The sequence below is a fragment of the Arachis stenosperma genome, chromosome 5 (genome assembly GCF_014773155.1).
Source record: "Arachis stenosperma cultivar V10309 chromosome 5, arast.V10309.gnm1.PFL2, whole genome shotgun sequence".
Lineage (NCBI taxonomy): Eukaryota > Viridiplantae > Streptophyta > Magnoliopsida > Fabales > Fabaceae > Arachis > Arachis stenosperma.
The window spans coordinates 140,226,512-140,238,105 of record NC_080381.1 but is presented as its reverse complement, the minus strand read 5'-3'; the positions used below and the strand labels follow the sequence as shown (position 1 = coordinate 140,238,105).

Sequence of the window (11,594 nt, the reverse complement as noted above, 5' to 3'; positions counted from 1 at the left end):
TAACTATATGTAAACATAACAATAAAAAATTGTTAGAAGATTTAAAATATTTGATCGAACTATCTAATATAATGTGTTTATATTTTTAATATTACTTTTACATAAAAATAATTTTGTAACAAAAATGGTATTTTTTAAAAAATAATAAAATAAAAAATGCATTATTTCCTTTTTTATTTAAAATTGCATTATCTTTTTTATATGAATGGATAAAAACCAGATTGTTTATTCTTATAACCAAATAAAAATAATTTCTGCCTATTTTTATCTCATATAGTCTTTTCAATGTACGCCACATATTTTTTTATTAACCCTTAAACTTTATTATTTACCATGCTTATGATTACCCCACGTGACATGCTAAATTATAATCTGAATAAAGTAGAAATAAGTTACTTTAGTTTGACTTAAACAATGTGACTACCTAATAATTCAGAAATCAGAAATTAAAATTAGGTGAGCAAATTAATCTTAGCTCATAACCTTTTTCTAGCTCTGACGAAAAGCTTGACTTGACTAAAAACAAAGTAAGAAACTCAGGTTAGGTAACATTTTGTATGAAAGCAATATCGAATATTTTTTCCCATCATGTTACTTAGATTTATCACTTATTATTAATTATTAATTGTTCCACAACTAAAGCCGCCAATTTCGTTAAAAGGCTTAGTTTGTGCTATTTGCTAATTGCTACTAAAAATTTTCGTATATGAATCAAGTTACCAAACAATGTGTCAAGAATGGTAAGTCATAAGTGTATTTTTTATTTTAATGAAAAAAGTGTTCGTTAAATTTGTGCTTACGAGAATTACTCCATATATATAAACCATCGTATTCATTTCTCATTTCATTATTCAAGTTTTTAGACATGTACATATATAATTAACTAATCATTTTGTTCAATAAATGATAATCTTTTAATAATTAAAAATGCTAGAAATGAAACAGAAATTTTAAATTTTAAATTTCAGTTTTATTTAGTTTGTATTTTGAATATGTATTTAATTTTAAAAAGACACTAAATCTATTTAAATGTGTTTATTTCAATTTTTTTTAAATTATTATAATAAAAAACTAAATAAAAGATCACATTTAAAGGATTCCTTAGTCTTCAAAAATCTCTTTTATCTTAATATTTTAGGAATTAAAATGCTTCTGAAAAATCACTAGAGAAAAAAATATATGAATTTAAACTTCTGTAAATATGAAGTTGATATACAATATATTTCATATTCAAGTAATAAAGTTTTAAATCAAGAATCCTTTAAAGATTCATTATTTAGTTACTATTTTTATTTTATACACAAGAGTTTATATTAAGCAGAATACTCATTCCAATCCAAATCAAATCATGTCCCCATTGACAATAAATACGCCATTGGTATTTAAACTTTATAAAAAAAAATTCCATTCCTCAAGGCTTCTATTCTATGTATGTAAAGAAAGTGTAGTTCAACTCATGCATATAGCATGCTAATGGTTAATAAACTTCAATCAGAATTATGTTCTTTCACACTATATTAAGCAAACAAAATTTAATAGGAGCCCACTCACTCATCATATGATTGAGATTCTGTCTTTTTTTTTTTTTTCACTCAAATTCTGAAACTCTTCTAATGAATAGTACTGACTACTGATCAGTATATCAGTCCCTCTCCCTCTCACTAGGTTCAAATTTCCAACTTTTCGTAGCCTTCTCATTCCATTACCCAATTCCTTGGTGGGTTTCAACAAAATTTTGTTTCTTTTTCTTTTTCAATTATTGGTGTTCTCAAATTCTAATGGCTAATGGGAAACTTCTGTTTTCAAATTGAAATGATTAAACTTTTCAACATTTTCTTTTTAAGAACAAAACTATATAGGCTTAGATTCTATCTAGCTCAAATATCAGGTGTAAAGAATACAAGCTAATTTAAGCAAACTTAGTTATTCAAAGGTACAAAACATTTTTTCTGGACAAATCTATTTGCATATGCTTTTCACAAAGGAAGAGACGAACTCTTGAAAGATTGAAAGATGGTCCCGTCTAACGTCTCCATATAACAAAAGCAAACAAGAAAATGACAGTTAAAAGCATGCCTGCATATTTGATCCACTGATCAACACGGTTACGTATCTCAATTAGCCTCAAAACAGAATTTGACATCCCCACTGTGTTCAGCACATCCAATGCTTTCCTATGAGCACTCTGCAGTAATCATTTAGTGTTAACATTGCTAAAAACGAAATCTAAAGCATCATTTTAAATTTAGCTTTTCACCAAAGAAGAGGCAGAAGCTACACTTGTTCAAAACCAACTTATTAGTCACAAATGAAATCTGAATTTTAACTTGTTCAAAACCAACTTATATGTCAAATTTTACATGTAAGGTTGTAGAAATTTACAAGCTGAATACATAAATATAACAACATACCATGTCATTTTCTAGAACATGAACAATGTCCTCATCATTCCATAGTCTAGAACGTTTGCCAGGCTTAGAAGTTGATTCCCTTCTAACAATTTCTCTACCCATGTCTTGAATCAAATCATGCATTCTCACACAATTATTATTCTTGCCAATCTTCATCAAAGATCTGTCAATCAAAACATCAATACCATCTTTAGGGTGGAAGCCACGGACATGTAGCATTTGCTTCACATATGATATCTTTTCCTTGTTGAAGAAACAAGCTATATCAAGAAAAATACTCTTCTCATCTTCATGTAATCCATCATAACTTACCTCAAGCACTTCTTGAATCTTCTTAATGGGAATTTTTTTGTACTTATCTAATGCAGAGCTCCATTGATCTATGCTCTTGTTATACAAGTTAGAGCCTATTACTTCCAAAGCCAAAGGAACACCACCAGCAAAAGAAAGAACACGGTTGGAAATATCTTCATACCCTGACTTAACTTTGTTGCTTCTAAAGGCCTTCCAACAAAACAATTCAAGAGCTTCTTTTTTGTTTTACTCTTTGACCTCATAAATCTTGTTTGGATTCATCCCATATTGTGCTTCTAACAAATGTTTGTCCCTAGAAGTGATAATTATCCGACTACCTGAACCGAACCAATCATCGCCTCCGGCAATAGCCCTTAACTGGTTTAAGTCATCAACATCATCAAGAACCAAAAGAATCTTCTTTTGTTGAAGCCTCCTTTTTATCATTGGAATCCCTCTGTTGACATCTCTTATTCTTATATTACTCTCATCAAGAACTTCAGAAAGAAATGTCTCTTGGAGTTGTGCAAGACCATCATGATTCTTGTTGATTGCATTTTCTCTAACATCAGCAAGAAAACACAAACCATCAAACTGATCAGCAACAGAGTTATACACAGCTCTTGCAAGTGTTGTTTTACCTATTCCCCCACTTCCACAAATCCCAACCATGTGTACTCCTCCATCTTCATCATTATTAGACCCAAGTTGTAGCAGAGACTTCACTTCTAGCACGTGCGATTCCAGGCCAACCGGGTTGTCAGCAACATGTAAAGGAGTGTAATTCAGCTTTTTGGAGATGTCACTAACAATGTTTTCAATAAACTTGTATTCCTGTTGAAACCTACATTTATACAAGTTCATATCAAGCCATGTTATGAAAACAAAGCATTATTATATATTATTTCACATACTTTTCTACTAAAATTAAACAATCAAATATTAAAATAATCCATGAGTATTGATTCTCTCCTGAAACCACTCATTCCAAGAATTTAAACTAATAAAAAAATAATATTAATGATTATATTTCTAATATTTTTCTTTAAGTAAAAATCTCTTTTAACTTTCCTTAATTTTTTTGCATACACCTTCTATCATGAAACTATTCATCCTAAAAATTTAAAGCTAATAAGAAAACAACATTAATAATTATATTTCTAACAGTTAGATCATCAGTAAATATTATTATTTTTAGCCAATACTTAATCAACAATAATTTGCAACAATATTTAAAAGAATTTTGTACATAAGAAACATATAGATTATTACCCTGGTTTGAAATGTGAACCGGACAAATTAGCTGCTTCACGTAGAGCATTCCTCCATTTTTGTACCTTGCCATTGTCATCATTCTGGAACCGTTCTTCATGTTTTGCTAATGCCTCCGCATAGCTACCTTTCTGATGGCGAACATCTGATGGATCCACATCATAAAAGATTGGCCAAACCAGTCTTCCTTCAAGTTTCAACAGCTCAAGAATCTTTGCAAGCTCGTCCAAACAGAAAGTAGATGATGCATAGTTCTTAGAGAACACAACGATGGCAATCCTAGATTCTTGAATAGCCTTCACAAGTGCTGGAGTAATAGGAGCCCACTCACTCATCATATGATTGAGATTCTGTCTTTTTTTTTTCTTTTTTTCCACTCAAATTCTGAAACTCTTCTAATGGATAGTACTGACTACTGACTACTGATCAGTGTATCAGTCCCTCTCCCTCTCACTAGGGTTCAAACAAGCTTTTCGAATTTCTCTCTCCTCTGGTTTTATCTATTGGTGGAAAAATTTCCAACTTTTCGTTGCCTTCTCATTCCATTGCCCAATTCCTTGGTGGGTTCCAACAAAATTTTTGTTTCTTTTTCTTTTTCAATTATTGGTGTTCCCAAATTCTAATGGCTAATGGGAAACTTCTGTTTTCAAATTGAAATGATTAAACTTTTCAACATTTTCTTTTTAAGAACAAAACTATATAGACTTAGATTCTATCTAGCTCAAATATAAGGTGTAAAGAATACAAGCGAATTTTAAGCAACCTTAGTTATTCAAAGGTACAAAACATTTTTTCTGGATAAATCTATTTGCATATACTTTTCACAAAGGAAGATACGAACTCTTGAAAGATGGTCCCGTCTAACGTCTCCATGGTCCCGTCTAACGTCTCCATATAACAAAAGCAAACAAGAAAATGACAGTTAAAAGCATGCCTGCATATTTGATCCACTGATCAACACGGTTACGTCTCTCAATTAGCCTCAAAACAGAATTTGACATCCCCACCGTGTTCAGCACATCCAATGCTTTCCTATGAGCACTCTGCAGTAATCATTTAGTGTTAACATTGCTAAAAACGAAATCTAAAACATCATTTTAAATTTAGCTTTTCACCAAAGAAAAGACAGAAGCTACACTTGTTCAAAACCAACTTATTAGTCACAAATGAAATCTGCAAGAAAATGAACCATTTCTTCAAGAAGTGCTATGTAAACAACAGTTTTGACAACTATATATAACTATACAAAAAGTAAAAGAGATGTCTGTTTCGAACTTGTTATGCCGTTTCATTAAACACCTTTTTAACTACGGTTCCGCTACGTTACCAACAGCATATCTGCCAACTCTTATTTATAATTGTGTTTCATGGAAGTGTGTTCGTAGATGTGTCTAATAAAAATGTCTTTTTTATAACTGTGTTTAATAGAAGTGTCTTTATAGATATATTTTCTGGATGTGTCTCTTTATATATGTATTTAAAATATATTAATTATTAGACACATCTACGAATACACTTCCATGAAACACAAATATAAATAAGAGTTGGCAGAAGTTGGCAGATAATATGTTGGTACCCTATACTTTTCCTTTTAACTATTGTGTGGTTGTTGAGTATAGTTGTCAAAAACTAGTTGTTTACGTGAAAAGTTCAAAAAATATACCATCTTTCAATAGTTTTAATCTAAATGTTTGTTGATCCTATCTTTCATATCTTTCAGGCCATGGATCAGTCGTATTAAATGTATGAAGATACCTTCAAGCGTTCCCTTTGTCCATGTATTGATGAAAGGATGGTTTCTCCAAGTGCAGTAGAATTCTGCAGCTCAAGCCTTGAGTTTCGAACCGATTGCATAGCTTGTGCCTCCTCGTCAAAGATCCTCAAAACATGGCTGGAATCCCCATTCTGCCACATCAAATTAACAAAAAACAAATCAATCATGCATGCATCAAAATCAAGCAAAAACATAAAAACAGTAATAGAGAGAATCACCAAAACCAAAGCAAGATGAAAATTCAAGTACATACTGCTCGTCCCAGAAGCTCTGCTCTCTCTTTAACTTCTGTGATCCGTTTCTGATTTTTTATGTTATATTTATCTAAAGACTGTTTCAGAGAGTCAGCCTCTTCAGCAATCTGTTCCACTTTTCTGCACCAAAATTCACAACGCAACCACTTCAACATCAACCACTGGCCAAAGAAAAGAAAAAAAAAAACACCAGATTCCAAACTTTGCTACCACAGTAGTTACCGTATTGGAAAGTCTTCTTCTAAACTACAATGTTTCACCGATTGCAGATGCTTCGTTTATTTCAGAAGCATCATGGCCTAATAACTAACGTGTTGCAGAAACAGAATTTTCGATTAGAAATTATTCAGAATAGGTTAAAAAATGGAGAAGGAGGAGGATGATTCGGAACGAACCTTTTCCAGAGATCGCGTTGAGATTTGGCGGCGATGGAGTGCCAGAATCGATCCATCTGGACGCATAGGGATTGGATCTGAGAGATGTCGTTGGAGAGGGAGAGGGAGAGGGAGAGATCGGAGGAGGCGGAGTAGTCGAGGCGCTCGAGGCGTTCCACGCCGTCGCGCGTCTTCAGGAGGAGCTTCTTCGCGCTTTGGTAAACATCCGATAACGTTGCTCCGCCACCTTCCATGGTGGCGCTCAGTGCTGGTGGTGACTGGTGGTTTTTTCGGAGCTCCGATGAGAAGTTAAACGTGAGAGAGAGAGAGAGAGACAGAGAGAGAGAGAGAGGGAGAGAATCTGTGAATTGAAGAAACGTAGAAATCGGAGCAACCCGAAATATTTTCTTTTTTATTATAAAAAATGGTAGTTTTTTAACATTTTCTTTTAAAAATATTTATTTTCTAAGAATAAAAATATTTCTTTTCTTAGAGATTAAGCTCCTCGTTGTTCATAAAAAAAAATATACTACTTATTTATACTATATATTAAGATCTATGAAGAAAATTAGAAAAGTAATACAACAAATGAACAGATATTATGTCAACAGATAAAGAGAGAATACAAAAATTTTATTTGAAAAAATTTCTAATGTGTTGTATCATGTATGTACATTTTTTTTTATCTTTTATGTATACTTTTTAGTTTTTACATTCACATTTCATAATACTCGGGAGAAAAACAAAACAAATAAAAAATTTACTCAAGATATTTAGTATCATAGCATGTATGGAATTTTTTTTAAATAAATGTTACATGCATTACTTTTGTTTTAATATTGTGTATACATATTCTATTTTTGCTATTAAAAATAAATGATAAAATTAAAAAAATGAGATAATACAAAATGTTTAATTTTTCTACTATAATAAACTATCATTTCTAACAATTTTTATATATATTTAGTTAATTTACATTTTTTATTTAAAATTATCAATATTCAAATATTTTATGACTAGATTTTTTTTGGGGTCATTTTATGACTAGAAATGAGTGGTTGTAGTTGTACACGGGCTTTTGGGCTGGTTGGTTGAAGATCCCTTATATGATTTGAGAATTGAGACATGATGAAGCCCAAAGTAAAAGCCCTTTTCATTCTTCCATGGTTGGTGAGTTTGGATTCTTTGCTTCATTTTCTGTATTTGGATTCTCTGGTTTTGAAGAATAGTATTATCAAGAATCAGCATTTTATTCTCAATCTCCCCCAAATTTCTAGGGTTTTTGAGGATCCCAAATGGCGCTGAGGAACTTCGTCAACGAGATCAGGGGTTTGAAGGTGAAGGAGCTTCCTAACTACATCAAGCCCAAGTTATCTCTCGATTACATCAAGAACTCCTTTAACCGCGGATTGGATAACTACTACACCAAGTACATCGAAACCAGTTCTCCTGATCCACTCTACCATGTTTGCTTCGGCGGCATGGTTTTGTCCTACCTCGTTAATCTTCCCGAGGAGCGCCGCCACTACGAGCACCTCGAGCACGAGCGCCTCGCTAAGGCACACGGTTCCGCCGCCGCCCACCATTGATCTCCAATCGGTACTTTTTAATCTTTTTATTTTATTTGTGGTTTTAGGGTTTGTGATGTAGATAGATCTAGAATTCGGTTGGTTGTTGGTAATTTTAGGGTTGATTGTGTTAGGTCCTTTATATGTGGGTAGAAATGGGGATAATTTCCGTGGGTGAGATGTATTTGTAGAATTAATTACAAGCCTTAGGGTTTGATTTTGGTAACGTGTGATTGAAGAGGATTCTTACTGTGCTAGTCAATGCCGGACTTGGATAGATTAGTGAAAAGAAAGTGTTTGACCTTTTCTATCAGCAAGCATCTCAAGAGTCAAAGATGCAGTGGTGGATTGGATTTTGATGTAGTGAAATTTATATTGATATGTTATCAAATTTGAGTACTACTACTTTTGATTTGTTTGGATTGCTTGTTCGGTGTGTTTTCAGTTTGGTGATATGTTATATGTCTTTGAGAGTTTGAGGTGTAGTGATCAGGATTGCATTATGATCCATGCCTGTTTGGGTATGCTTGAAATGATAAAATTGGTGGAAGGAGTTGTTGGCTGAATTTTTTTTTTTGGGAGGTTTTGTTGTGATAATAAGTGGAAGTTCTCACCTTGGATGAGTGGGAAATGGAGCATCTTGCATAAGTTTCTGTATTTTTTGTCATTCCATCTTGAAATGATTTTTGTGTGAGCAGTTGTTAGCTTTGTTTGTCTGTTTGCTATATACAAAATTCTTTTGACCCTTTGGGAACTGCAGATGAGGGTGTTGTTTTAAATTGAATGGTGATTGATGATGATCCGTTGCTGCAATTGTGTATGAGAATAGAGTTATACTTAGTTTTGATATGATGGTGCATTTTGTTGAAACCCACCAAGGAATTGGGCAATGGAATGAGAAGGCAACGAAAAGTTGGAAATTTTTCCACTAATAGATAAAATCCAGTGCATGGTAGAGATTACTGGTGAAACCGTTTCTAGTATCTTCTCCTCTGAAACTGAGGAAAACGTCGTAGATCCAATTCCATGTGAAGGAAGAAGAAGATGACGATGATGATGATGGTTCCGCCATTATCATATAATTTGTGAGCTTATTAGTATATTTAATTAGTTCCTAAATAAATAACAATAATATAATATATAATCAAATGTAGAGGGTTATGGATAGAGTCAATGGGGAAGACTTTGACTAATCAAAGTAAACGCCAAGATGAGAGGAAGGTATATATGAAAACATACAGAAATTTCTTATGTGAACCAGTATCTTTAATTTAGAACTTATTAAACTATTCTTTGGGCCATAACAAATAAAAAAGTCTCATAGCCTATAAATTCAGTTCAATAAATTTAATTTTTATTATTTTATCTTATTTTTATATTATTTTTATCTTATTTTATCTTTATTTTTGTTTTTAGTAGATGATGTTTTATATATATTTAATTTTATCTTCATAATTTAATTAATTAATAATTAATAAAAAAAATTTATTTTTTTCTATTCTTTTACAATTTTATTAAAATTGCGATTATTTTTATATAAAATTAATAGCTAAAGAGTTTATAAATATCTAAATTTTTATTTTTAAAATTTATAAATGTTGATCGTATTTTTAAATTTAAAATGTTAAGTTAATCGTAAAACTAAACAAAAATTAAGTTAAATCTTTGATTTAGATTTGAATTATAATAAATTTATTTGTTACTGGTAAAAATTACAAGAACAGATAATAGTAAATTTTACAAGTATTTTATTTTTCTTAGATGATAAATTTAATTAATTTTCATTCGGGAGATATATAGATAATAATGAATTCAACAGCCTTAGCAGTTACGTTTAATAAGAGCCTAGTTTTAAAGTCATCGTTGAACTCTTGAAGCTCATAAAAACCTTTTCATCCCATGTGCTTGTAAACAGAACCAAACCAAGTTTTCCACGTCATCAAGAATAGCAAGTCATCCACATCATCAAGAATCAAAAGAATCTTCTTTTGTTAAAGTTTTTTTTTATTATTTAAATAAAATAACTATATGTAAACATAACAATAAAAAACGCTTGTTATTTTTTGTGTGGGAGAGAAGTGAGTGTATCTCACAATGGTGGGAGAAGAGAAGAGTTTTTCATTGTTATGGTGTGAACAAATCGGACCCTCCGATTTGTTTCATTTTTTAAATCAACAATCACAAATCGGATGGTCCGATTTGTGTTTTTGAAAATAAAAAAATTTTTAATGTTGAAATCGGACCGTCCGATTTCTATTTTAAAAAATAAAAAAAAATAAAAATGCAAAACGGACCATGCGATTTATAGCTTTTTTTTTTTTTATCAAACAAATCGGACCCTCCGATTTGTACTTTACTTTTTTTTTTCAAACAAATCGGACCGTCCGATTTGAATAAAACACCATATAAAAAAAAACACCTAATCTTCCCATAACAATGTATTACACATATATTTATACAATATAAAAAAAAATTAGCCTATTGTTAGAAGATTTAAAATATTTGATCGAACTATCTAATATAATGTGTTTATATTTTTAATATTACTTTTGCATAAAAATAATTTTGTAACAAAAATGGTATTTTTTAAAAAATAATAAAATAAAAAATGCATTATTTCTTTTTTTATTTAAAATTGCATTATCTTTTTTATATGAATGGATAAAAACCAGATTGTTTATTCTTATAACCTCAATTAAATGCTCCAACTTTTTTGGCTAGTTAGTGTTCCACGACTAGTAAAGTGTTGGTAGATTTATTATATTTACACAGGTGTATAGCTTTTTATATATATTTTTTATGATATAAAATATATTTTTTATTTTTTCTCATATTTTATAAATTATTTTTAAATAAATATGCATAATATTTCTCATTTACACACATTCTTTTTGGTCTTTATTTACACACATTTATGTGGTTGTTGGGTGAAATTAAATTCCTAGTCATTCCTTCGGTTTTTTCCGGATACACGTAGTCATTCTATTCTAAGCTAGCTCCGGATAGGTTCATGGTTATGTTAATTACTATTTTATAAATCAATTATATTAAGTATATATTAAAATTAATTATTAATATAAAATATATATTAAAATATAAACTATACATAAAAAATAAGTAAAAATATATATATATATACATAAATTAATTATATTATTTATACATTAAAATTAGTTATCAAAATAAAATATACATTAAAATATAAAATATACATTAAAAATAAATTAAACTATATATATAAACTAATTTTAATGTGTAAATATTTTTTTATATATAGATATATTTATGATTTGATTTTAGTATATATTTAATATTTATTTATAAATAAGAAAAACATACTTACTTTGAGCTTTGGAGAATGTTTTTATCTGAAAAAAATAATCATTTTCTAAAATAAATAAAAACACTTCATTTACATAAATTTATTTTTTATTTTTTTAATATTTAATCAATCTTGTCAACTTGATGTTGGGATCCAACTTAGCTCCATCTACATTGCAAGACTTGGTTTAATAGCAATTATATTTGTTTTGTTAGAAGGTACACGGAATTTTAATTTTAATTAGGGTGTGTTAGCAAATGCGTTTAAAGAGAAGAAGTACGTTTAGACATTTTGAAAGCTTCAATTTTTGATTTGGCAAATTTTT

At 30.3% G+C, this 11,594-nt stretch overlaps 2 protein-coding genes and 1 pseudogene across 4 annotated transcripts; 1 reads left to right on the top strand and 2 right to left on the bottom strand.

Moving 5' to 3' along the window:
• Window positions 1-1,901: 1,901 nt before the first annotated feature.
• Window positions 1,902-4,320, bottom strand: LOC130982054 (disease resistance protein Roq1-like; annotated as a pseudogene).
• Window positions 4,321-4,781: 461 nt separating this feature from the next.
• On the bottom strand, window positions 4,782-6,755 carry LOC130982055 (membrin-11-like). The gene is made up of 4 exons (XM_057905899.1): window positions 6,401-6,755; window positions 6,005-6,125; window positions 5,733-5,882; window positions 4,782-5,020 (listed from the first exon to the last, which is right to left on the bottom strand). Exons 1-4 carry the CDS (start codon window positions 6,631-6,633, stop codon window positions 4,859-4,861), a joined length of 666 nt encoding a protein of 221 aa, XP_057761882.1. The 5' UTR covers window positions 6,634-6,755; the 3' UTR covers window positions 4,782-4,858.
• Window positions 6,756-7,434: 679 nt separating this feature from the next.
• On the top strand, window positions 7,435-9,278 carry LOC130982056 (uncharacterized). 3 transcript variants are annotated; one of them, XM_057905902.1, is made up of 3 exons: window positions 7,435-7,549; window positions 7,657-7,978; window positions 8,827-9,278. In XM_057905902.1, exon 2 carries the CDS (start codon window positions 7,675-7,677, stop codon window positions 7,966-7,968), a length of 294 nt encoding a protein of 97 aa, XP_057761885.1. In that variant the 5' UTR covers window positions 7,435-7,549; window positions 7,657-7,674; the 3' UTR covers window positions 7,969-7,978; window positions 8,827-9,278. The 3 variants fall into 3 exon arrangements, with proteins under 3 accessions (XP_057761885.1, XP_057761884.1, XP_057761883.1); XM_057905901.1 differs by having other exon boundaries at window positions 8,708-9,278; XM_057905900.1 differs by lacking the exon at window positions 8,827-9,278 and having other exon boundaries at window positions 7,528-7,545; window positions 7,657-8,513.
• The last annotated feature ends 2,316 nt before the right edge of the window (window positions 9,279-11,594 follow it).

Bases quoted from the DNA above. Each gene is read 5' to 3' on its own strand.
- LOC130982055 (XM_057905899.1), bottom strand. From the start codon at position 6,633: ATGGAAGGTGGCGGAGCAACGTTATCGGATGTTTACCAAAGCGCGAAG. The intron at 6,126-6,400 runs GTTCGTTCCGAA...ATTTTGGTGCAG, and splicing joins CAACGCGATCTCTGGAAAAG to AAAAGTGGAACAGATTGCTG. The intron at 5,883-6,004 runs GTATGTACTTGA...TTGATGTGGCAG, and splicing joins CAGAGCTTCTGGGACGAGCA to AATGGGGATTCCAGCCATGT.
- LOC130982056 (XM_057905902.1), top strand. From the start codon at position 7,675: ATGGCGCTGAGGAACTTCGTCAACGAGATCAGGGGTTTGAAGGTGAAG.